Source organism: Helianthus annuus, chromosome 8 (genome assembly GCF_002127325.2).
Source record: "Helianthus annuus cultivar XRQ/B chromosome 8, HanXRQr2.0-SUNRISE, whole genome shotgun sequence".
NCBI classification, from domain to species: Eukaryota; Viridiplantae; Streptophyta; class Magnoliopsida; order Asterales; family Asteraceae; genus Helianthus; species Helianthus annuus.
The window spans coordinates 110,297,111-110,324,924 of NC_035440.2; the positions used below are offsets into that span (position 1 = coordinate 110,297,111).

At 40.9% G+C, this 27,814-nt stretch overlaps 1 protein-coding gene across 1 annotated transcript; it reads left to right on the top strand.

The window, feature by feature from the left end:
• Positions 1–19,202: 19,202 nt before the first annotated feature.
• Positions 19,203–20,415, top strand: LOC110870512 (putative uncharacterized protein MYH16). The gene is made up of 3 exons (XM_022119689.1): positions 19,203–19,535; positions 19,610–19,807; positions 19,990–20,415. The coding sequence occupies exons 1-3, from the start codon at positions 19,203–19,205 to the stop codon at positions 20,413–20,415; spliced, it is 957 nt and encodes a 318-aa protein (XP_021975381.1).
• The last annotated feature ends 7,399 nt before the right edge of the window (positions 20,416–27,814 follow it).

The window sequence follows — 27,814 nt, forward strand, 5'->3', positions numbered from 1 at the left end:
ATGGGAAATGTGATAACTGTGGCAAGAGAGGGCATCCTAAGGAAACTTGTAGGCAAGATACTGAAAGTAGGAATGGAGGCCAAGATGGAAGCAAGAATCACGGAGGGAACAACGACAGTGACGATTATCCAGGCAGGGCAAGTGACAGACAGAAACGTGCTCAAGGTTGTCTTAACTGTGGGAGCAAGAAGCATTTCAGAAGATACTGCCCTAAGAAGAATCAGGCACGAGGATAAAAGCTCAGTAGCAGAGCTAGGGGAGCACACCAGGAATCCAAGCATGGATATCGGTACGTCCAATATCGCTCAACGTTATGCATCTGTGTTGCCAAATACTGTTGCAAATTTTTGGTTTCGCATCTCTAGAGTTCGAGAGTGTACTTGCTATAGTAGCACGTAAGTTAGATAACTTGCACTCGATGGGACTAGCTAGGTGAAGCTAGTGAAAGTCAACGCAGTGACTAGAAACGGCAAGATAGAACCCGGAGAGCGTGAATTTACGCTTGATCAACTGCCGAGTGTTCGCGCGGAGATTGATAACCGCATCACAATGGCAAACGAAGAAACGACCGTGGCTCATGAAGCAGAATACACCCCTACAAATTACTAATTGCGGGGAGGCACATGAAAGTTGTTTAGTAAAAGGATGTGTTGTTTTCTTGGCTCACGTCGGGGACAAGGGAGCCGAAGAACCAAAACTCGAAGATATTCCTGTGATAAGGAAATATCCTGAAGTCTTCCCGAAGGCTTGCCAGAATTATCCCCTGAACGACAAGACGAATCTTCGCATCGATTTGATTCCAGGCGTCGCGCCTGTAGTCGATGCACTTTAGCGACTTACACCTCAGAGATGCAAGAATTGGCAGTGCGACCTCAGAGTTGATGGAGAAGGAAGATAATAGACCAAAAATTCCCTTTTGGGTAACCCAGATTTTTGCTCGTCAAGAAGGAGGACGTAAATTTTCAAATAGGCATCAACTATCAAGAGCCGAACGAGCTAACCCACAAGAGTCAGTAACTCTTGCTGAGAATTAACGAATTTCTTATTTAACTAACTGTGAGGATCCAAACTACGATGACACGACTGATTGATGACCGAGTGTCGTTAGCGATGAATTCAGGAAGGAAGTATAGCGGGGAAATCGTGGGACGATAACTTGTTTTTAGACGCACACAAGATGGTGTTTCCTACTCAATGCACAAAACCGAGTTACACAGAATACGAAACCTGAGGATCTAGAAAACATATGCTTAGGACCCTTGGGAACCCAGGTCCAAACTTGTAAAGGTTGTTACTTAGACACCATATCTGTTAACTCAATCGAACACTATTAACCTGACATATATGCCATTTCAGTTAACAGAACAGAAAGTACTTGAAATTCTTTTGTTAAAATCTTCACTTTGCTTCTAGCCGAGTAGATGTTTGCATCTCTACTCCCCTTAAAGTAGTTGCATCGCTTTGATTTTCTTCGCTAAGAGCGAACACACATTTGCTTCGATACATGGTCATTACCTCATACTCATTGTTTCATCACCTGGAAACTCACATATTACGCGTGCACCATCTGCTACGCATACGGTTTCATTTCGAACGCTTCATTGAAATTCGAATATTATGTTGCTAAATCTAACTACTGGTTTGTGATTCGAATGGCCTACATTATTGTAACGGTTGACTCTTTTTCTATCAAGTCAACACACTTTCTCGAAAACTTCTTTTGTTTCAAGATACATTCATGGTTTATTTTTGTAACCATGCTGAGATTTCCCTTATTGGTACATACGTTTATTGTCGGGTTATGCTGAAAATAAGTTCAACTGCTTGAACTTATCCATTTCATATGTTTTGATTTGAGACGCCATGTGATGTATTGGGAACATCACATTCAAATATTCTTGCAAAGGTTCTTTTGTTTCGAGACATAGTGGACTCGATTGGCCTACGACTCCACTAAATCATTTGTTGATTTCGATACCTTGCGGTGATACTTTCACAGAATTGAAGCTTGCGCTAAGTTCGTTACGCACTTCATATACGGATTTGATTATTTATTGACTTGCACTAAATCCGTTTTGTTTATCATGATTAAAGCAGTCTCAACACAGTTGTGTGTTAAGGCAATGGTACATAGATTCATTTCATAAGCCCAATGTACCTCCTGACGATACTTTCATTGACTAATCGAATACCTTGTGGTACTTAATACTTTTCACCTTCGATCAAAAAGAGTGGCTCTTTGATATTTCATATTCAACTGGAAACTTTACGACATTGCATAAATCAAATCTTCAGACTGTCTCGGTCCACGTTCACTTGATTTCAGGCACGGTGAACTTGTTCAGTCACCATTATTATTTCTCGTCATTTCGACACCTTGTGGTGTCATTAGCTGGTACTAATCATGGTTAACTGTTTCACACAAAACTACATATACTTTTGTCAACTTGTCATATAAACATTTCTGATGCAACTACGAATTAAAACAATGATACACCAGATTCGCTTGTACCTCACTCGGTGTATTTTCGCAATTCGAGAATGTCAACACACAAATCCTCACCACTTACTATTTCAAAAGTTGACAGGTCATTTTCATAATACTATCGCATCCAAATCATTGATTTTGAGTTCATGTAGCGGGTGCTATGGTTTGTGAAAATTTGCATACTATGACCAATCATTTGAGAATCCTATTGGACAAAACTCCTCTTTTGTGGAACCCCTGTAACTGGATTACACTAGACTACACGTCAACACGACTTATGCCTTTGACATTAAATGCTAAAAGCACATACCTTTTAACCATTGGATTTGTGTTGTTATATATATTCTTGGACTCACTTGATGTGAATAAGGTTTGATTCGGTTTGGTGATTACCTACCTCGGTACTATTCATATACATACATGCATAACGAAACCATAAGGAGTTAAGGTAGTACAAATTTCGAGGACGAATTTTCTTAACGGGGGGAGAATGTGACAACCCTCACAAATACAGGTACTGTACAAATTAATTAATTTCGATTATGTGCTTAATGACTGTGCTTGATTTCAACTGACACCTTAAACTGCTTACTGAATTATGTTATATACATACATGTGCATTCTTTACATACAGTCACTTCAATTATTTCATACAGACTCTTAGTGACAAACCTGATGCACAAAGCACATTTAGTACAGTGAGCGAATAACTCAGATACATGCTGACAATGCCAGCACTTAGACAGATACTATTTTTAGGCCAGTATGGGCCAGGGATAAAACACTACACCAGTATGGAGTGTAAGGAAGTGAGGACCATAAGACTATGTCACTAGGTGATAGTTTGAGTGCCGGAATGTGCCTAAAACGCAATTTAATTACAGAATTCTGCATTTTAGTAACAATTCAGCTTTTAACACACTCATATTATACAGAGTATTGACTAAATGGTCCTGGACACTTTCCTAAGTGTTGGAATTAATTTCGTTACAAAAAGATGCACAAAAGACGCTATACGGGACAATTAAACGCTTTAACGAAACGATACGAAACCGAACAACCAGACATTACCCGAGACATGAAAATATTGTTAGAAATATTATTTTATCATCTTAAATAAATTATGGTCACAAAAATCCCCATGCACCCTGTAAACATGACATACACCCACTATACTTGTAAATACCCTTAACCTTATAATAATTACCTACTAATTACCAAAAAATTACGCTTTACCCCCCCCCCCCAACCGAAAATCTGCCCTAATGATGTGAGAATATTTTGTTTAGATATTTGATATTACCACCTTCACTCTTATTGGCCATTAGATAGGCAATGATGATCTTAGGGTGGAGAGTGCAAGTTTCCAAGGAAATTCCATCATTACAAAAACTACAACCAATCTCCTCCTTCCTCTCTCTATAATTTCGGCTCATATACCCCCCCCCCCTCTCTCCATAACCGAAATCATCACCATCATTCTTCACATCCTCCATTTTCTTCTCCAACAAGCTCTCCTTCAAGTGTGAAGTTCCTCCATAGAAGTGTAAGATTGAAGGGCTTCCAAGGAAGCTTGATTCAAGCTTTGTCACCAAAATTTCACCATCATCTTGTCCTAAGATTACAACCCTAGCCTTGTGCTAGTAGTAAGTCCCTTCATACTCTTGTTCCACCTTGATTCTTGTTACGATTTGTTGAATGTTCATCACACACAAAAGCTTAAACACTAAAATGTGAACTTAATTTTCTGCCTAAAAACCATATATAAAAAGGTTGTGTGAGGTTGAAATCTGAATGGTTTAGGGTTGGTTAAAGCATGGTTGAAGTTTTAACATTTGTTCATCAATAAACCATGGTTAGGATCTTCGTTTATGCACTTTTAGTCACTTCTACAATGTAAACAGCTTGCTGAGTTGGATTTCCAGCCAACTTCAACAGGCTGTAATGGGATCATCTTAAATCGAAAAACGGACTTTCTGAAGCCTAAAATGAGTACTTTGGAATAACTAAACAAATGGCACTGGAATCATAATTTTTCGAGACCGTTTACTATTTTTAAAAGACTATTTTTGGACAGCAGCTCAAGCTGCATTTTTACTGCAGAAAAAGTGTGTTGTTTTCGAAGTCATAACCTGAAACCTGAGTGAAACCGACTCATGGAATTTTTATAGTAGATGGACACCATTGTCAGGACGACTCTCCAACTGGAATTTCGTCAAACGGACTTACGGTTAATTTTTAGTGAATATTTCCGTAAACTGCAATCAGAAAGTAACAAATCTGATTGCAGTCGAGAAAATGATTTTTTTATAAAATATGGGTAACTAACTGGACTTTGATATTTTTACACAATAAATTTTGGAGCGTATGTGACATTCTGTAAAAATTTGGTAATTTTTGGAAAAGGATAACTATTTTATAAAAATCCTTGAAAACAGTCCGGTTTCGAGTAATAAAGCTGAAATGAAGTATGTAATGTTTTGTATGTCGATATGTCGGGTTGGTTATTGAAAATGAACTATTGGATATATGTAAAAGAAAATGATATGCTAATTAAGCATGGACACCTCCATTTACAAAGGAGACTATGACGAAATTTTTCTGAAAATCCTAACACTTAATAAATATTTTTGAGACGGGTGTTTACTAGTATACTTTAGATTTTGTTTTCAAAAAAATAAAACTCGTCATAATATTTATCACAAAATACAAAGTATTGGAGGTTGGTTTCATACATGAATATGGTTAAATATATATATTTCCGGCATCCCATCCTTGGGAAGGAAACGCGCATATAAGATACTTTAGAAGTATTAATACTAGAATATGGAACGAACAAATATTCCAACACGACATATGATTAAGTTGAAATACAAATTAATTTGACAAATAATTATCACTCGAAATAATATAAGAAACGTAACTCAAAGACATAAATACTGAGGCAAGGCACGACCCGTTCGTCTAATAGACCATAGTACATTGTAGGGAGTCGTGTTTGCTGAGGAGACTTGAGTTACAAGCACAGAAGACGCAATACTGTGAGTTCATGTCCCCCTTTTCTCTTAACTATTTTCAGTTTTACACCTCGGGGGTGAAATACATGTTACAGACATTTACAGACATTTCCAGACATTTACAGGCATTTACAGACATTTATTTACATGGTATGGTTAGCTTAAGGGGGGTTTTTATTACGCGAACATGTGAGTCGTGGGCATGACACTTAAGGCCATTAATCCTCGTTGTAGGACCGAGGGACATTAGTGATAGATCTATTTGGGTGTAGCGAGCCCCACTCCTGAGTCCGCTGAGTGGACCATGAGATGACTAAGTGCCCGACGCACAAATCCGCTAGGTTTGAGTCTTCCTGCATCACTTCACACTTATCATTGGCTTTGCAACCCAATGGTGGTCTCTTTTTCCTTAATTGCTACATACCAGGGATTTTCATACATGCAGACATTTTTACAAAGGTTTATACATACTCACTTACACATGAACTCGCTCAACTTTTGTTGATTTTTCAAACTACATGTATTTCAGGAAATTAGTAAATGGATCTGGCGGGCGTTGGAGTTTTTAAGTTGCGTTGTGAATAAAGATGTCATCCAAGTCATTAGGGCTTAGGAGGCGTATCTTAATCCTGGACGAGATACGTGGTCCTAAACTCGGGGTTATTTTAAAATCTTTTGTTGAGTCTTTTTGAACTCCTTAAAACATGTTATGGTTGGCAACTTGAATTTGGTCTCGTCATTTCAGACAATTATGTTGCACTACTTTTAAACTTAAATTAATGGATGTACATCTACTAGTTTTAATTATATAGTGTTGTTATGATCATATGCAATGGTATTAAGAAGTCACACCAATAATCACGCTTCCACAAAAGTCAGGGTGTGACAATTAGCCATTAACAACGAAATTACTTTATATATGTTGTAGATGGTTTAAGTTTAACAAATAATAAATAAATTACACTACTACAAAAAGATAAATCTAATATGATAGTTTTTCAATCAAATATGACGGTATATTAATCGTCTTAAAAGACACCGTCATTTTTTATCATTACCGTCATATTTAGTATTAAAACCTTTTTACGACGTTTCAATAGACCGTCATATTTGATGTGTTTTAAGGTTCCATATTAAAGCCTAATATGACGTTTGTGTTTGTTAACCGTCATATTTAATATATATAAAGCGTCATATTAAAGTCTAATAAGACGGGTTGTGGTGTGTTAATAAGACGGTTTCTGGTGTATTGACCGTCATATTTATAAAGCATTATATTAAAGGCTAATAAGACGGTTTGTAGTGGGGCTAATAGCCGGTTGGTTAGGTGGTGCATCCATATATTTCACCCAGGCCCATATATAATTCATGTTGATTCATGAGATTTACAAACACATATATGAAAAGGATATACCAAACAATGAACCGTTTTATAAATAGCTAAAGAATCCAGCTTGACCCATTAGTCTAAAGCATTCAATTTAACAAAGAAAAAACATAAAAAAAATTGAATCATTCAGTTTTAAACCCATGAAAAAAACACTCCAAAAACCTTTGACTTTGTGTACCTTCCTTCATCCACCACAAGCTCTAAGTAACACCAGCTAACTAGATTTCCTTTGCCACTGATCAAAACAAATAAAATGTCTATCAGCTAACATTTAGGATTAAAATAAAGCATGATCCCAATATCTAGAAAATTTTAATGCATAAGTCATGCCAACTACAGTCAACATTAATACAAAGCCATGTGTTGCTCCTAAGAAACCCTAGTAATATATGTGTGCCTAGGCCCTTGGCATCAAATAAACGAACGGGTCAAAGTGACTTAACCATCTTTGCATTAATTCTCAATATAATGAATCAAAAGACTATGTTAGGAGGCTCACTCAAGTGTCCTAAACATATATTTATAAAAATGTAGAAAAACTGAAAAACAAATACTATGAATAGATTCGCATACTAATACACTTACCTTCATTGATCCTTCTTATCCTCAACCTCACCAAAAGATGATATAAACACCTTTAAAGTACGCTCTACAAATTCATCAATTTCACCTTGACGAACCATTCTAGTTTTATTTACCAACTAAAACATAAAGATAGATAAAAGTTAGGTTATAGTTTAATACACATTGTTGTTAAACATATATAAATAGGAATGTACAAAATATACTTACCATATGTTCTCTATTACAAATCAGAAAATCATACATAACCAACATAACATAATAACCGCACTCCCATCCATTAGGTGGTAGACGACACTAAATAGTTAATTGAACTTACAATTAGTTAACTAAAATCTAAAAATAAACAAACTATAGAAAATGAACCAGAACTTACTTTAACCTTAGCCCACGTCATATTTTGTTCTATGGCCTGTTTGAATAATGTTGTAATCTCGTAACATGAATAATAATCATCATCATCTTTACCTTTACGTGAATCAAATATGTAACCCTTCCAAGTTTTATAAACCGGATGATGTTGGAGTATAATTAATACCCAGTGTTTCCCTGCGTAAAATGATCTGATTTAAGAAACACTTAACAAATAAAAATAAAAACAGTATTCTAACATAACTAAAAGAAGGTTGAAGCATTAATATAAATGATCTTGATATGAAACAAATTGAATACTGGGCTATGTATGGTGCAATAAACCATTGTTTGTCCTTATAAAAAGAGATGACCTTTTTGATGTGGTCAATCACAAAGTCACCATCATCTGAGACAAGTTCACCTTTAATATAACGGCTATGAAAATATGCAGTATGATTTAAACCCTCCCGTTTCCCAGCTACATATAAATACCTCACATAAAAGTAGAAAGAAATGTGATAAGATTAGTAACCCTCGATTATATTGTAAAAATACTACCATAAATATTTAAATAAAAATTAGCGGAACATACATTGTGAACTAATGCACAAAGCAAACATCTGCCCAACCGTTGACACATAACTGTATAACCGTCTCTTCAACACGTTCCTCATACATCCCAATTGGCGAAGTAAAAACCGTAAACAAGGCTTTTTCAGATTGAAGTGCCACTTTTTGTGCTAATCCATATATGTTTTGAGGCCTGGATCTCGCCATTTCTAAAAGTTCTAATACTTTTGTTTTTTCTTTTGATACTTTTGTTTTTTCTGTTGAAGGTTTAGAAGCAACAATAGGTTTAGTATGCTGACAATCACGAATGGGCTCGGTAGATTGATTAGCATGAACAGGTTGATTAGCAATAACGGGCTTGGTATGTTGATAAGCATGAACAGGCTTAGTAGGTTTACAAAAAGAAACATGCTCGGCCGTTATATTCTCATAAAACTGTTTATCAATGAAATACATCAATCAATAACAATGTTATTAGTAACAAATATAAATGGAAACACAAACACACATACATATATATAGATATAAATAATGTGATTACCAATTGATTAAAAGTCGCATCATCTTGTAGTGCATACGAGTATATTTGATACTCGTTTCTTTCATTTGGAATCGCTTGTTGTTGGTTAGCAGGCGTTGCCTCAAACTACAATGGCAAAGCAAATTGTTTTTTAATATCAAGTAATGAAAAAATAATAATATATATTAAACACAACCTGTGGCCTATAAGGTGTACTTATAAAATGGTGACACGGTTCTACAGTTTGAGGAAAGTCTTTGTTCAAAATCTATACGTTGTAAAAAATATTAGTATACCAATAATGAAATCAATATACAAATATTATTCATATAACATATACCTTTATTAATTAACGAGCCATTGAATAAAACTTCCTTTTGCATCTTTCAAAAGTTCTATTTCACCAAAATACATGACTCTGGCAAAAGACGAGTTGATCCACAACCTTCTACAACTTTATCTATTTGAACTTTGACAAAACCATCTATTATTGGGCATCCATGTACAAACCTATCATCAGTAGGATGAACACGGCCAATTGCTACAACTTTAAAAGCACCTTAGTTGTCAAGATGCAGAAGTTCACATTTTTTAATAGACTGTAAAAGGTATCTTTTAGTATATATATCTAAAATAAATAAATAAACAAACTTTGATATTATATTACCAAGATTTCTGACGAACTACGAGCCGCAAGGACTATGCCAGGACTACCAAGGATCTCCCCAGGCATTGTCTCTACAACCTAGCTCTTGTTTTCCTTTGTGGAATAAGAGCCATCATCCTTCGGTTGTTTTTGTTTTTCTTTTTTTATCCTGTTCAAAAAATATGACGGTTAAAATTTTGATCGCTATAAATTTATACAATAATTATATAAATACTTACCAATAATTCAAGTAATCTTGTCAAATCACCATTTGATATAAGGTTTTCTCTAAGTTCATATAGCTTTGTGACCGGATTAAGACGTGCTTTACTTACGGTATTCCTTATAGAGCTAGAATGTTCAATAGCATCTAAATGTGGATAGCTTGAAACAAGTTGATTCCATCTACTTTCAATGTGGGGCTCTAGTCTAACAAAACCACATCTCCCTACACACGCGGGGCAAATGTTTTCTTTTATGCTCTTCTTTGCTTTTTCACTTATTTTCCTCAAAAAATATTATAATAAGTGTTATAATAATAATAATAACAACAAATAAATAAATAAATCACAAATTACCTTCTACTCTTCGGTATCAACACTTGCAACAAAAGACTTCCATGGTTCCCCGTCTAGATAATCGTAATCTTTAAAGGGAGTTTCGCCTTTCTCTTTAGTGGGGTTTTTATTTTTATCTTTATTGGAAGATTCTTCTTTATAAATATTTTTTTTTCTAAGTTCGTAACGAAATTGCCTCATGATCTTCTTCCCCTTTTCTAAAGTTTTTTTCCGAGGTCGTTAGGAATATCCCAAATTTGCTACATATTAAAATTAACAATCAAATATTAGCAAGAACAATCAATTAATTAAACATGACAACAAAGAATTCCAAAGCTTTTGCCAATTTAATAAACAAAAAATAACAAATATATATATATATTTAAATTATTAGATATATATATATATATATATATATATATATCAATTTACATCATGGTTTGCGCCAGTCACTTTTTAAAATTGAGATTTTGGCACAACTGTTACATTCAATGTAACTGGTTTATCTACAAACATCTCTTCTTTGTGCTCAGATCGTAAGTATTTATCATTGTTTGTCCTGCAAAAAATAAAATTTTATTTATAACTTTAGTTTAGTTTAATTATTTATATAGATAGAATATGTGTGTGTGTGTGTGTATATATATATATATATATATATCAAACCTTTACTTCTTGGTTTTGGTTGGTTTTTCTATAGATATCCCGTCGTCGTGGTCATATCGTCGTAAGTATGAGGTGCCAACGGTGATATAGTCGTTACCCTGTTTAATACCGACAGAAAATGGTGGTAATTCGTCAAACTGATTGTATTATTCCTCGTCGTCAACATCATCAACACTAAGAATACATCGCTTACCTTGCAATACTATATGGTATCTTGGATTGCATGGGTCTTTGACGAAAAATACCCATCTGTTGTAAGGTCGACAAGTGTAAAACCATGTTCGTCAACTTTAACACCTGTGCGATTATTGACCCACTTACATCTAAACAATGGTATTGTGAACGAAGAATATGATAACTCTCAAATTTCTTGTATGACACCGTAATATGATTCTTTGGAGATTATCATTTTGTAGCCCTTTGTACTTGAGGCTATTTGTGTGACTCCGCTATTTTGCGTTGCACTTTTATCATCTTGTTTTTTAGTGTAAATGTATAACCGTTAATATCATACCCTTGGTAAGATATTACTCTAAAATCTGGCCCCATCCCCAATTTCTCCACAGTTTTATCAACACTTGGTTCACCATAAGTTTCCTCCACCTTTTTCTTCAACCAATCACAAAACCCCTCGTTATGTTGCTTGGTATACCAATTATATCTGACTTGCGCAAGTGTGTCGACATAGTATATTCTTGTGTTCATTAACATACGGAGCAATACATGTCATGTGTTGTAAAACTGTAAAATGAGCAATTTGTATCTCATTAGATGGTGGGGTGATTAATCTCTTACCAACTCCCCCAATGCCTGCAAGTCGACTTGAATGACGTGATTTAGGAACACCAATACTTTTAATGCCTTCCAAATACCCTGTAAATAAATCAAGTATTACAATGTCATTTATGATTAACAAAACTCAATTATTTTATAAATGTTGTGATATCAATACATGTGCAGAACTCAGTCGCCTCTTCGGATGTATACCCTTGAACAATGCTACCTTCTGGTCGATTATTGTTTCTCAAGTAACCTTTTAACACACCCATATATCTTTCAAAGGGATACATGTATCGTAGGAATACAGGACCACAAGACTTTATCTCTTTTATGATATGAGATACTAGATGAACCATTATATCAAAAAAGCACGGTGGAAAGTACATCTCTAGTTCACAAAGGGTAATATAAATATCCTTCTCCTAACTATCCAATACTTCAGGATCAATAACCTTTGAATGAATCATGTTAAAAAAACAAACAAAGTTTTGTGATTGTATGTCGGACTTCCTTAGGTAACAACCTGCGAATTGCAATAGGAATCATATGTGTCATCAAAACATGGCAATCATGAGACTTCATACCGAGCAATTTACGTTCTTTCATCGACACCAGCCTTTTAATATTTGGTGAATAACTAGATGAAACTTTAATATCGTGCAAACATTGACAAAACTTCATTTTCCTTCACTTGACATGGTATGACATGTCGGTGGGAGATAAATACTCTTAGCTCTCTCAACAGGGGCAAGGTCTTTACGTATTCCCATTTCTTCCATGTCTTTACAAACATTAATCCCATCTTTAGTTTTTCCAGGAATGTTTAACAATAGGCCCAACAAACTATCACACACATTTTTCTCAATATGCATAACATCTAGGCAATGTCGAACTTCCAAACTTTTCCAGTAAGGGAAATCCCAAAAAATTGACCTCTTTTTCCAATTGTCTCTGGTCTCGGTACGAGATCTTTTTCCTAGAACGGTATTCATATTTTCTACTCGTGAAAATGCATCAAAACCTTTCCTAGCCCTTCCGAGCTCCTCATTTCCGTCAAACTCTTCTGTGAGTCTTCGATAATAGTGATCTCGTGGAAGAAACCGTCGATGTCCCATATACACTGTTTTTTTTTTTTTGCAATGTTTTTATCTTATAGAGCTTGTTTCATTTTCACACACAGCACAGGCTAGTTTACCTTTTGTACTATATCCCGACAAATTGGCGTATGTTGGGAAATCACTTATAGTGCAAAAAATCATGGCGCGTAACTTAAAGTTCGTTTTTTCATAAGCATCGTACATGTCTACACCTGAGCTCCATAGGGTTTTAAGGTCATCAATCAAAGGAGACAAATAAACATCAATGTCATTACCAGGTTGTTTTGGACCCTTAATTAACAATAACATCATTATGTATTTTCTTTTCATGCATAGCCATGGAGGCAAGTTGTAGATGCATAAAAGAACCGGCCAAGTACTATGACGACTACTCATGTTTCCAAAAGGATTGATACCATCTGAAATAAGACAAAATCGTATATTTCTAACCTCATTTCTAAAATTGGGATAATCATAATCAAAGTTTCTCCACTGAGGTGAATCCGCCAAATGTCTCAACTTTCCATCATCCTTACGCTCTTCAGAATGCCAACGCAACAACTTTGACTCTTTAGGATTAGCAAATAAACGCTTTAATCTCGGTATAATAGGGAAATACCATAATAATTTAGTTGGAGGCCCGTTTTTGTCACATCATCGTCATAATCATTAGTTTCATTTTTACGTTTGTACCTCGATTCACCGCATGTAACACACGTATGAGCTTTTTCGTACTGATTTCTATACAACATACAATCATTGGGACATGCATGTATTCTTTCTACCTCTAATTCCATTGGACACATCAATTTCTTAGCTTGGTACACAGATATGGGTAGCTCGTTGTCTGTGGGTAGCATGTCGTGCAATAACTCCAATAGATATGTAAAACTCTTATCGCTCTGAAGAAACACGGAACTAATTTTAGGGTTGATTAGTTTGGTTTATGTTTCTACCATAAGGGTTAATCTTCTTATGACTTTCTGAGCTCCTTAAGGATCTGCTAATCCTGCAAAACAGAATACCATTAGCTCGTTAAGAGGGGAATATGGGGGTTTCCCTCTTAACCAGACTCCGGCGTGAGAATAAGCAACTGTTTTGAGGAGATAATTATGTATTAAGAGTGAGTGTAGAGAGAATAGAATGTTTAACCTGTTAACTAAGGACTCTATTTATAGCCGGAGAGGTGTAAGAGGATGTGGGCTGATGGGCCTTGGGCCGAAAGGCGACAACATAGCGGATATGCTCCTTGTCTCATTGGTGTCGACCGTTAGTGGCTTCTAGAAGTTCTGCGATGCTGGCGCACCGTGAATGGAGCCACGTGTCACCGTTGTCGGCCTTGTTGTTCCTCTACCATCAGCAGGTAAGTGGAGATCGTGGGGCAGGTGTCTCTGCCCTGTGATTGGTACCACGTAAGCGTCCTTAATACTTTCTGTCTCCTGCACGTCAGACGATCGTGGAGCACGATTGAGCAGAGCCTGGAGGATGCGGATTGGCTCTTTTCTTCTACCACTTGTACCTTTCGTACCTTCTGAAGTGGCCCTGCGCGACCCTTGCTGGGCACATAACTGACCTGCGCAGGGCTATAGGTGCTGGGTGCTCTTATTCAGAAAGCTAAGTGTCGAATTTGATGCTCTTTCTTGTTTAGGTCTTGCGCGATATCAATCCTTGTTGAAGCAACCCGCGCGGGGTTAAGATTGACCTTATTACTGATTAAGGAGTATGGCCCTGCGCGCAACCCGAATGAAGGTCTGCGCGGCTTTTTGGGACCATACCCCTTCAAGTCCCCCCAGTCCAGTGCTGCACCATGCGCGAAGTAAGTGGTTGGAGCTCTGGACTTAGAAAAAAGAAGTGCTAATGATTGAAAATGCTTGCTTGATATTGGTAGACGGCGCGCATGTAATTGTTTGTCAGTTACTACGACGCGACTACCGGATTTGGCTCATGGTGATTCACTGCCTTTAGGTGCGCGCATAGGTTTATTGAGTAATTGTTAATGTCGCGCGGCCTTAATGGCTTCTGCATGAAGTTTGTAGTAACTTTAGGCGGGAAAACCCTCGAAATTTGAATTCTGATGGGTTGGTGCAAATGTCGTTGATGGCGACGTTTGAGTTGACTGCTGACACGGCTGTCATTTAGTTGTCTCTAATGGTTCGGCTTTCCGTTAGGCGAGTGAGGCCCACGCGCGCGTGGTAGCCGTCACCCCAGAATCCCGCCTTACGTGGCGTCCTCTGATTGGATATGCGTGCGGTGAATCCGGCACGTTTACCCATCGCATTAAATGCGATGAGTATATATAGCCGATGAAGGGTAAGGAGAACCTTACTTCTTCTACTGTTGCCAACTTTTTCTCTCCAAGTATCCTCTTCATATCTTCAAATCTTCAATCCTGCAGTAGCAGATCTTCAAGTTTTATCAATATTTCTGAATTCTTCTCTGAATATTCATGGCTGAAGAACATCATCTGGAAGAAAGTCCCGGTGAAGAAGGTCCTCTTCGTGTTCTGAAGTGGGATCTGGGTTTGTTTGAACAACACGAGGATTCCGGTTCCCACCGGAATGGGATGCCGGATATCCTGGTCAAAACCAGACCGCTGCTGATGCACCGCCGGGATATATCACACTATTCAAGGACTTTTTCCTTCAAGGTAATTTTCGGTTGCCGGCGACAGAGTTTATGGCCCATATACTTCAGTATTATGGGTTCCATATTTCTCAGATGAGTCCACCTGGGATGGTTAGAGTGCGACACTTCGAATTCCTGTGTCGATCTCATGATGTTGAGCCGACGGTTGAAAGGTTTAGGGCGTTCTACCAGCTGATTCGGAACATAGGCTTCTATTCTTTTGGCAACCGAGGGTCTGCCAAGAAGATACTCTTGAACCCACCCAAAAGCTTCACAACTGGAAACAAAAAATTTTCTTCATTCGAGAGGAAGTTATCCCGATTGCTATGACCTTCCGTGCGCCAGACGTGATTGAGAAGGAAGAGTTGGTGATACCTAAGAAAGAGGATTGGTATGTGAAGCTTACCGCCACTCCAAACTGAGTGTTTGGTGAGAATGTTCTTGTCGCGGCGTAGATGAGTGACCAGTGGCCGCATGATAGCGAAGAGGTGCCGGTTTTGAAGTTTGAGGATAGAGGTTAGTTGCTTCCTTAATTTTCTTCTTACTTTTGCTGCATTTAACTGTTGAATTTTGAATGTAGAGGCACAACTTTACCAAGATGCCTTCCCCACTTTTGGTGGATCTATGGGCGTGCGCCCGTTGAGGTCAGGGGAGCAGTATTGGTATGATAGGATCAAGCCGCGTTTCATGTATCCAGTTCCTGGGGCTTTCGCCGACCCACCTTCCGCTACTGAAGGTGCGCATATACCAAACCCTCGTCCCTTGCGCGCTTTGACTTCTGCTGGGAAAGAGATTGTTTATCTTTCCAGTGAGGAGTCTGTGGGGTCTTCCAACGGAGAGCTAAGTTCCTGGTCTAACATCTTTGTAGGTGTGCTGCGCGACTTGGGGATTGACCCAGAAGAGAAGAAGAAGAAACCTGCCAAACGGAAGAAGGTTATCACCTTGGACGCCGAGGTGACCAGCAAGAAGGGCGGGAGTAGCCGCGCAACCGCTGGTGTTGCTGACAAAGGTACTCTCCGCCTTCATCAAAGTAACTTGGAAGATTACGTTATTATCAGTAACTCATTTGAAGGTTTATCGCGTATAGGCGAGAAGAAGACCGGAGCTGCTGGCTCAAGAAGCTCAGGGAGCGTGGTGATGCGTGTGAAGTGCGATATATTTTAGGTGTATAGTTTAAGCCCTTTTTACACTTCTTAGCCAAGTTTTAAATTTATAAACACGATATTCACTAACACTGAACACACATATGGGCAAGTGCACCCATCGTGGACGTAGTATAGTGTTGGTAAGATACCAAGGTCGTCCAAGGACACAAGAGCTTTTAGTACCGGTTTATCCTCAACGTCTAATCAAATCAAAATGTTAGAAAAAAGGTTTTTAAACTAGAAAAATAAAACTAACTAAAATGCTGAAAAAGAAAATAAAAGTAAAACAGATAGACAAGATGAATCACTTGGATCCGACTCGTGTGTAGTGTAACCTTTGATTATTTTCGCACTTTTGCACTTGTTTAAGAGATTATCTTAGTTATTGTAGTAGGCCCCTCTTTTGAAGGTGACGTTACCCTCAACCCAGTAGTTTGAGTCAGCAAGGATACAATCCTAAAGGGTCGGATTATTGAAAGATAATTAAGTTATTAATGCATAATGTGGTAGGCCCCTCTTTTGAAGGTGACGTTACCCTCGGCTAAGTAGTCTGAGTCAGCAAGGATACAGTCCTAAGTAGCCGGATTAAAGTTTTAATAGTAGTTTAACTTATGAGGGGGTCAAAGAGTTTGGACCCCCGCCATCCAATACCGTTGGGTATTGAAGGAGATCCTACTAAATTTGACCCAGGTCCTTTGCAGGATCTATACACTGAACAATGGCAAGACTCTTACCAAACTGTTCCCTTAACCCCTGACCAGGTAGCCAACATACCTCCATATAGAACGTGGAGATATGAATGGTGAAAATCTTTTATTTTATATAGACAGTAAAATAATGCCAAGCCACCACGGACAAACGATAAGGAAGAATCACCTTCAATATAAGAAACTAGTAATTAAAGTCATTAATACAAAACCAATTAAAAAGTGCAAAAGATTAAAAATAAAAAGTATTACACTAAACACTTGTCTTCATCAAGTGATGTAAGAGACTTAGGCAAACATGGCCTTTGATTGTCAAGAACTCTTACGATCAATCTTGGATCCCAAGACGACTCACACACTCTATGATGGACAATGGATGATGGTGGTGGATGATGGTGGTGGATGATGGTGGGTGGTGGGTGAAGTGTGAGAGAGGTGGTGTACCAAGGGATGAGTTGCAAGAGCTCCAAGAATTCCTATTTATAGGCTGACAGAAGCCTGGGCACGGCCCCGTGTCCACTGGGCACGGCCCCGTGTCCACTGGGCACGGCCCCGTGTCCACTGGGCACGGCCTCGTGTCCATCCGACTCTCTCTCTCTTCATTAATTGCAATTCGCAATTTCATTAAATGCGTCAGCAAAAGTTGACCACGCCCCCGTGTCCGCTGAGCACGGCCCCGTGGTGGGCAGTAGAAGCTTCTATCACTTTGTCTTTTCTGCTAACACTTGGGCACGCCCCCGTGCTCACTGAGCACGGGGCGTGTTCAGTCTTCTGACTTCTTGTTTTGCTTTGGGAAGATGTTGTCCGGGGGGTCGGGCATGCCACGTTTGTTCCTTTTCTTGTATTTATGTTAGATTTAGCTGTATTTTTGCTTCTTTTGTTCATTTAAGCTCATTTAATCCTGAAAATACAAAAGGAAGACAAAAGCACACTTTTTCCAACATTAGTACTAAAAAAGGGTTAGTTTTATGCCACAATTGATGTAATTTATAAGTTGCATTTTATGCACATCAGCGGGTTCTCGCAACCCAGATGCTGGAGCTACTCCGTCTTCTATCGCGCATGATGAAGAGGAGGAAAAAGAGGAAGAGGAACCTGCTGCCAAGTTGGTAAGCAGGAAAAGAAGTAGAACTGAGACCACAGCTGGTGTGTCTATTGCCTCGAAGGTTGGAGGGGTTCCCTTGATCGGGAAGCAGAGCAACTTGCACTCTCTGTATAGATTTTCTCCTAGTTAGTTTCTTTGCTACCCTGCTTTCTTTGTCGTTCTGTCTATTTAACACTCCGTTTTTGCAGAGACCAAAAAGAAGACCCCTGAAAAGAAGGGTGTTCTTATTATAGATCCTAAGGAACCGGCGCAGAAGAGGCCCAAGGTTACCATCAAACCCTTCAAGACTGCTGGGGTAGAGTCTGAGAAGGAAAAGAAAGCTGCTGAAGAACCTGTTGACAAGGCTGTTGAGAAGGAGGGAGAGAAGGAGAAAACCAAGGAAAAACTGTTGAAAAACCTGTCGGAGCTGATCCAAAGGATACCGGGACCGCTGCTACAACTGCTAGCCACAAGGCGCAGGGTCCGGAGGTTGTTCGTATCACGGGGTTTGACCAGCCCCATCATGAGAAGAGAAAGGAGCCTGAGGTTGAGAAACCAACTAAAACTATGCAAGCTGATGCCCCCGTTCAGACTTCTCAAGTAACTTCTACTACTGGGGGGTCAGGTTACACTGTTCACAAGGAGAAAACTGCTGCTGCTGGTGGCGCGAGTTCTGGTGGTGCTTGATGTCGCAATATCCCATCGGTCCTAAAGATACTGTGGGTGATCTTTATTACAAGACCTATACCGAGGCGTTGAGCAGCAACGCTCCACATCAAGCTCCTTAGGGTCTAAAGCAGAAGGATACGTTTAATGAGTTTGCAGCATGTCGTGATTGGTTCTTAAATTCCTTCCCTCCTAGTGAAGTTAACCGCCAAAGGGCGCGAACCCATGATGGGCTGTACCAGGCTTATGTTGTTGGGAAGGCCAACACTCGCGCCGCCAATCACCAGATCATGCGAGAATGGCGCACGATGGTCAAGGAGCGGGCTGAATGGGAGAGGTATCGTGAGTGCCTAGTGAACCAGGTTAAAGATTATGAGAAAGCTAAGGCTGCCTTCGTTGAAGAGAAGGCCAAGTTTGAATCTGATAGGAAATCAGAAGAGTGGGGTCGTGAAGGCCTTTGGGGCAAACTTCGTGCTGCTGAGGAACTGCTGGCGAAAGAGAAGGCTGAATGGAAGAAGATATGCGAGAAGGATAATCAGCGCATGTATGCGGCGCGCACGAAGATCACTGAGTTTGAGGGTAAGGTTGCGGAGCTGACCGGGAAGGTCGAAGATGCGCAGGCTACTAAGGAGAATGCTGAGGTCGGAAAGCGTTTACCCTTTCTCTCATTGTGCTTTTTGTTTACAGAATTATCTAAGCCCTTTATCCTTTGTAGGTTGAACTGGCTGAGGTGAAGGCACAGTTATCCGGTAAAGAGAAGGACTTGAAGACCAAGGACGTCGAGATTGCAGAGTTGAAACGTCGCCTACGAGAGCAGGTTGACAAAAGTGAGTCCTTGGAGATCGACCTTGAAGCGGAGAAGGGAAAAGCTGCTTCTGCTGAGGAAACAGACAAAAGGCCGAGGAGGCGCGCGGCATAAGTTCATCTGCCCTTAATGTGGCGCAAAATAACTATGCTGAGGTCCAGGGCATTGTTGACACGCTAGTCTCCGAAGCTGAATGGATGCGTGGCAGGGGATTAGTTCTGGTATTGTTCTCTTCTTAACTTAGGTTTTATTTGCTAAACCCGATTTCTCATTTGTTTCTTTTGGTGTAGATGGCCAACTCCATCCTAAATGCTGGAGAACTAGATGGAGTTGTTGCTGCTCTTATAGATGCTTCCCGCGCGGTTGGTCACCGTGGAGGTTTTCTGGAGTGTGCGCAGCATGTCGAAGAAGTGTTTGGGCAAGAGTTTGACACTAGTCATTGCTCAGTGACCAATGAAGCTGATGCCGAGTTGGCTCACGCTGAAAATGCATATGATCATCTATCACTGCCTGTGATGGACTTGGTCGCAAAGGCTTTAGAGCATGACGACTGGTGTCAACGTTTAAAAACCATTCTCGACCCGCCAGAAACTGTTGAATTATCTGATGAGGAGGAACCGGCGGGCAATGATGGTGATGGTGATGGTGGCAAACATGATGATGATGGTGACGACGACGAGCATGACGATGACGATGATGGTGATGGTCATGAGTGAATAGGTTTGACAGGCTTTTGTGCCTTGTAGTTTGTTTTTAGATGTTAAATATGATCCGTTGCGCGGTCGCGCTTATTTTGTATTGAACCGATGATGGTTTGTTTCTATGTAACTATTGCGCGGTTGCGCTTATTTAATGTGATGCTTAAGTTTGCTTTCTTTTTGTCCCGTTACAATTATTGCACTGTTGTTAGAAACTTTGGTTAAGTTAGCGCGAATAAATGTAAGTGTGGCTCTTGTGCGAGTGTAACTGCCCGGCCTCGCGCTCTGTTCGCGGAGGACCTTGGAGGCATTACTCAAGAGCTCGTGATTTACTGAAGTGTTTTCGTGCTAATCAAAAGTTTAACATGCATTTGTAATGTAGAAGTCATCATGATAGAAGTTGTAACATAAGGAATATGCTTCCATTGATTAAGAAACAGGCGCTTAGGCCAACATACATCGCATGTAAGTAAAATAAAGGGCGTTTAGCCAACATAGGAAATTAAGAGGCGCGTAGCCGAAAGTAGTGGATAAAGGCGCAAGGCCGAGAGTAGTTACATATAGCACTTGCGCAGTTGTTGCGCGTTCCACGTGCGCGGGATGATGTATCCATCCAGGGTGCGCAACTTGTATGCCCCCTTTCCTAGCACCTCATGAACCAAGTATGGGCCTTCCCATTTGGGTGCTAGCTTTCCTGGGCGCTCAGCGTTTGAAGCTTCATTGTCTCTGAAGAGATACTCTCCTGGGGTGAAGGTACAAATGCGCACTCTTGCATTGTAATACCTTTCCAGTTGTGTCTTGTACTTGGCTTCTTTAATTCGCGCAATTTCGTGCCTTTCTTCTAGCAAATCCAAGTCAAGACGACGCTCTGCCTCGTAATCGATTGTGTTGACTGTTGTCAAGCGTGGCGAGGGCAAGCCAATTTCAGCTGGGATAACCGCCTCTGAGCCATAGACTAGGCTGAAAGGGGTTTCGCCAGTGCTCGTTTTTGTCATGGTTTGATGGGCCCACAGAATGCTTGGGAGCTCATCTACCCATCCTCTTCTCTTAGTGCCCAGGCGGGCTTTTATCCCTTCAATGATACTCTTGTCCACACTTTCGACTTGTCCGTTGCCCTGAGTATGCGCAACAGATGAGAAAGTGTGTTCGATATTCATCTCATTCAACCACTTTTGGAGGTCTTCGGAAGCAAAGTTGGTGTTGTTATCTGTTACGATTTTGAGTGGGAGACCAAACCTGCAAATGATGTGCTCCCAAATGAATTTGCGCATGATCATTGCAGTAGTTGAAGCAAGTGCTTTGGCCTCCACCCATTTTATGAAGTAATCGACGGAAACGATTATGAACTTGACAGCACCAAGAGCTTCCGGGAAGGGTCCCACCATATCTATTCCCCACTACTGGAAAGGCCAGGCAGTGGATACCGGGATAAGATCGTTTTTTGGGCGCAGGGTTTTTGGAGAATGTCGCTGACAGGAGTCGCATTTGCGCTGCTCCTTCAGGGCGTCGACGTGCATCCCTAGCCAGTAATATCCAGCGTTCATACTCTTCGCGGCAACCATGCGTGGGCTTGCATGAATGCCACAGATCCCTTCATGAATCTCTCTGATCAAGTAGTTTGCATCTTGGGGGTCTACGCAGCGCAATAGTGGCCCTAAGAAGGATTTTCGGTACAAGATACCGCCATTCATCTCGTAATGCAAGGCCTTGTTCTGAATCTTCCTTGCCTCTGCTTTGTTTTCAGGGAGTATTCCTTCTTGCAAATACTGGATTATAGGGGTCATCCAAGATGGCTGCCCTATCTCGATCACATTCACTTGACGCAGCAGAACTGACGGGTTTTTGAGTACTTCAATCCTTACATCTTTGGCGAGATGTTGGAAAGAGGTTGAAGCAAGCTTGCTCAAGGCGTCTGCTAGTTTGTTTTCAGAGCGATTGATGTGAACTACCTTGTATGACTTGAATTGTTGGAGTAACTCTTTCGCTTGGTCCAAATACAAGGCCATAACTTCGCCTTTTGCATCATAAATTCCGTTGATTTGACTGGCAATCAAAAGCGAATCGACATGTGCTTGTAGATTTTGAGCTCCCATTTTTATGGCGAGGCGCAAGCCTGCCAAGAATGCCTCATATCCTGCCTCATTGTCGGTGTTCTTGAAATCCAACTTGATGGCGTATGTAAATTCATGCTTCTCAAGGCTCACAAGGCACAATCCAGCTCCTGCGCCATCTTCGTTTGAGGCCCCATCAGTGTACAGCAATCATAACTCATTGGACGTGTCTTTTACGGGAGTCTCAACAATCTCACAATCCTTGATTTTATCCGCTGGGACTTCTGTGACGAAATCCACTAGAACTTGACCCTTGATGGCTGGGCGCGGCCTGTACAAGATGTTGTGGCCTCCCAGCTCGATCGCCCACTTTGCTAACCGCCCAAACGTCTCTGGTTTTTGCAATATTGTGCCGATGTGAAAGTTGGTGAGTACTGTGATCACGTGCCCTGTAAAGTATCTGCGCAGCCTTCTAGAAGCATGTAGCAGCGCGAGTACCAACTTTTCCATTGTTGAATATCTTGTTTCTGGATCGGTAAGCACCCTACTGACATAATAAATTGAAGTCTTTACTCCGTTTCTCTCCACAAGCAATACCGACCCTACTGCCTTATCCGAAGAAGATAAGTACAGTATGAGTGGTTCTTTTTCGAATGGCGTGGTCAGAGTAGGGAGCTTTATCAAACATTCTTTCATCTGCTGAAATGCGGATTCTACTTCAGGCGTCCACTTGAATTCTTGCTTTTTTACGCAGTTGCGCAGGGTGCTGATAAAAGGATATGATTTTGTGGCGTGGTTTGATAGAAATCGATTAAGCGCGGCTAGGCGGCCGGCCAATCGTTGCATTTCTTTGATTGTTCGTGGTGACGGCATCCGTTCTATGGCTTGCACTTTTTCTGGATTGACTTTAAAACGGCCATTTGTGACCACGAAACCCAAGAACTTTCCCTCTTCCATACCAAAAGAGCATTTAGCTGGATTTAATTTCATATTCACGCTTCGCAGGGAATGAAAAGTCTTTTCTATATCCTTTAACATTTGATCTTCCTCGGGACTTTTGATTACGAGATCATCAATGTAAACCTCGATGTGTTTCCCAATATCTTCGGCAAAGATTTTATCCATCAGACGCTGGTATGTTGCGCCAGCGTTTTTGAGGCCGAACGGCATCTTTGTATAACAGAAAATCCTGAGATCGGTCCGGAAAGTTGTCTTGTCTTCGTCCTCAAGCTTCATTTGAACCTGGTGGTACCCCTTGTAACAATCTAAGAAGCATTTCCATTTGTATGGTGCGAGAGTGTCTATCTTTTTGTCGATCTCAGGCAAGGAGTAGCAGTCTTTAGGGCATGCCTTGTTGAGATCGGTATAATCGACGCACATTCTCCATCCTCCGTTTGACTTCTCCACCATTACGGGTTTTGCCACCCAACTCTGATAGCGCACCTCTCTTAAGATTCCTACTTTTAACAGCTCACAGACTTGCTCGTTCATTGCTTTGGTCTTATCCGCCCCCAAGTTGCGCCTGCTTTGCACTTTTGGTTCAACGGAGGGATAAGTGTTCAGACAGTGCTCAGTAATGTCGCGCGGGACACCGGTCATGTCCGCCGGAGTCCAGGCGAAAATGTCCATATTCCTGAACAAAAGTTGTTTGAGGTGCGTTTTGATATTCGGTGAGATCGCGTGGCCTATCGTCACCGTTTGCTCTGGGTATTTGCGATTTAAAACCCACTTTTCTGGCTCAGTTGCTGAAATCTTTGCCCCTTTGGTCGGGCACACATCATCTGCTGACATTACTTCCTTCGTTGGATATATAATTGCCACCCCTGTCTCGTTTGGGAACCCGATCGCTGAGTGGGGTGTGGAAGTTACCATGTTTAGTTCTCCTTGGGTTTCTCTCCCGATCAAAACATCATGCCTCGATTTGACAGGCATTGCCATGAAGTTGACAGTTGTGGTCCTTGAATGCTTCCGATCAGACAGCGTAACGGGAAAGCTGATTTGGCCTAATGGGAAAACCATTTCGTTGCAGAATCCTGACAGAGGGTAGTCGACTGGCTCGAGTCTCGCTTTATCTTCATCGTCAAACTGATTAAAGCATTGCTCATAGATGATGTCTGTTGTACTTCCCGAATCAATGAATACGTATTCTGTTTCGTAGTGCCCAATAATTCCGATAATGACGACGGGGCGCGTGGCGCGTGGGCCCCCGCGTACTATCGGGAATATGACCTGTTGCTCTTGCCATACCGGTTCAAAAGGTCGCTTGCCTTTATCTCTTATGCTATATCTTGGTCCGTTGACCATGTGTGTTTCCAAGCGTCTAACTTTTTTCTCTCTTCCATCATCATTGCGCTAAATCTGACATGTCTCTTTGCGCACGTTCTTTACCAGATGGCTCAGCTTTCCACTTTTCAATGCTTTTTCGATTTCTTGCCTTAAGCTGATACAGTCATCTATCAGGTGACCTGTATCCTTGTGGAAATCACAGTACAGGTTGGGGTCCTGCCCCTTCTTATTTGTCATAGGCCTAGGAGCTTTAAAATCATGGTTCTCCGTCATGAGCACCTCTTTAGGTGTCTTTATGAGCGGAGTCCAGTGTTTTTCTTGATTCTCGTTCCTGACTGCCTTCCGATAGCCAATGCGATCAATGGTGTCTCGCGCGTCTTCTCTGTATCGAGGTCGTTCGTCATAACCGCTGGAATGGCTTGCTTTCTATCCAGGGTTTTTGCCTTTGTTGCGCCTACTGTTATCGCGCGAGGTTCCTTTGGAAAATCTGTCTTCAGTGTAAGAGTTCTTGTGACCGGCTATTGACTCTTCAGTTTGCGCGACTATCTTCGCAGCTTCCATGAGCTTATCCCATTCCTTGGGCATTCCATCTTTTCCCGTGATAGTCCTGATAGGCTATCACATCGAATGGTTTTCTTGAAGTGAGCGCGCATGAGCTGTTCGCTTACACCACCTATTTCCAAACACTCCTTGTTAAAGCGAGTGATGAAATCTTCTAAACCTTCGTTCTCTCTTCGCCAAATGTTTGTTACCTCAGCTGTGTCGCGTTGGTAACGTCTTTGCTGACTGAAGTGGTTTACAAACTGTGTTCTGAAATCAATCCATGAACTTATTTTTCCAGGCGGAAGGCTGTCGAACTATGCGCGAGCAGCCCCAGTAAACGTCTGGTTAAACAAGTGACACCACATTGGCATATTCCAACCTCCCATAATGCCAACACTTGTGAATACTCTAACATGATTGTCTGGATCAGTTAGGCCGTTGAACTTCCCGACTGTTAGAGGCAACTTTTCTTTTGTCAATGGTGCTAGAGCGATCTTCGGAATGAATTTTGAGTGTTCGGCAGCTTCGGCTGGCCTATAAGCGAGGCTGAAGTCTCGCTCTGCCTCTTCACTGTATGGAATGCGTTGTCTTGGCTTGTATACTCATGGTTCCTTTGCAAGCGGTTGAAGACTGATGAGCTCTCGTCATCTTGCCAAGTTGGGTCGTTTGGGTCTGTGTCATCCCATTCATTATTCATGTTGCACGGCCCAAGCCGGCTATGAATTGGACCTCTCTGGATATTTGATGGGTGGTCATAATAACTTTTTGTCTCCCCCCGTGTGTCGCGCATCTCGTGTACGCTTGGTCTTCGTGAGGGAGGAGGCCTGGTCATTCTTCCTTGAAGGGCTTATTGTGGGGGTATCTGTCGCGCCCCCTAACTTGGACCTAGGGGTGTAACCAAAGATGGTTCTGCTTGTAAAACTGCTTGTTGCACGCTCAAAGACTGATATGCGGCGTTAATAGTAGCAATTTGCTTGGCGTACCAAGAGGCTGGAGTTTCGCCTTCGGGTAGCCCTAATAGCGCCGAAATGTTCTAAGGTGGAGCTGGATTTGAAGGTCCCGCACCATTATTTCCTGGGGTTACCGTCTGAGTGATGCGAGTGATGCTCGCGTGGGGTCCCCCAGTATTGGCTACTTCGATTTCACCGATCTCTTCGATATTTTGGGCTTGGACGTTTTGATTGTCCTCCCCCAACATTTCATTAGAGTTTGCTCCAAAACAAAACTCAGAAATGATTCCTTGACCAGCCATGATCGAAGGACAAACAACTTAGAAAAACTCAGAAAAAGAAGATGAAAGTGATTTTTAGAAAACCGGTGGGCGCCAATGAAAAAACACGGAACTAATTTTAGGGTTGATTAGTTTGGTTTATGTTTCTACCATAAGGGTTAATCTTCTTATGACTTTCTGAGCTCCTTAATGATCTGTTAATCCTGCAAAACAGAATACCGTTAGCTCGTTAAGAGGGGAATATGGGGGTTTCCCTCTTAACCAGACTCCGGCATGAGAATAAGCGACTGTTTTGAGGAGATAATTATGTATTAAGAGTGAGTGTAGAGAGAATAGAATGTTTAACCTGTGAACTAAGGACTCTATTTATAGCCGGAGAGGTGTAAGAGGATGTGGGTTGATGGGCCTTGGGCCGGAAGGCGACAACATAGCGATATGCTCCTTGTCTCACTTGTGTCGACCGTTAGTGGCTTCTAGAAGTTCTCCGGTGCTGGCGCACCGTGAATGGAGCCACGTGTCACTGTTTTCGGCCTTGTTGTCCCTCTGCCATCAGCAGGTAAGTGGAGATCGTGGGGCAAGTGTCTCTGCCCTGTGATTGGTGCCACATAAGCGTCCTTAAGTACTTTCTGTCTCCTGCACGTCAGACGATCGTGGAGCACGATTGAGCAGAGCCTGGAGGATGCGGATTGGCTCTTTTCTTCTGCCACTTGTACCTTTCGTACCTTCTGAAGTGGCCCTGCGCCATAGACCCTGCGCGACCCTTGTTGGGCACATAACTGACCTACGTAGGGCTATAGGTGTTGGATGCTCTTATTCAGAAAGCTAAGTGTCGAATTTGATGCTCTTTCTTGTTTAGGTCTTGCGCGATATCAATCCTTGTTGAAGCAACCCGCGCGGTGTTAAGATTGACCTTATTGCTGATTAAGGAGTATGGTCCTGCGCGCGACCCGAATGAAGGTCTGCGCGGCTTTTTGGGACCATACCCCTTCACGCTCCAACTGTAGTTTGTCTTTAAGTTTAAGAGTTTTAACACAACGCTAAGCTCAGAAAATTTTGTACAACCAACATACGACGGTTTTTCTTCATCGGAAAATAATTATTGTAGTTTTTCTAGATCACACTCTTTAGCATTAGCTTCCAAATCATTGTGCATGTCATTTAAATTATCATTGACATCGTTTATATTATCATAGCCCTCGTTTAAATTATCACTGTCATCTCTAATATGCGGAGCGTTGTTCTCATCATTATAATTAATTAGAGCCTAAATTTATTGAGGTTGTGCTACGATTAGCAAGTGACTCCC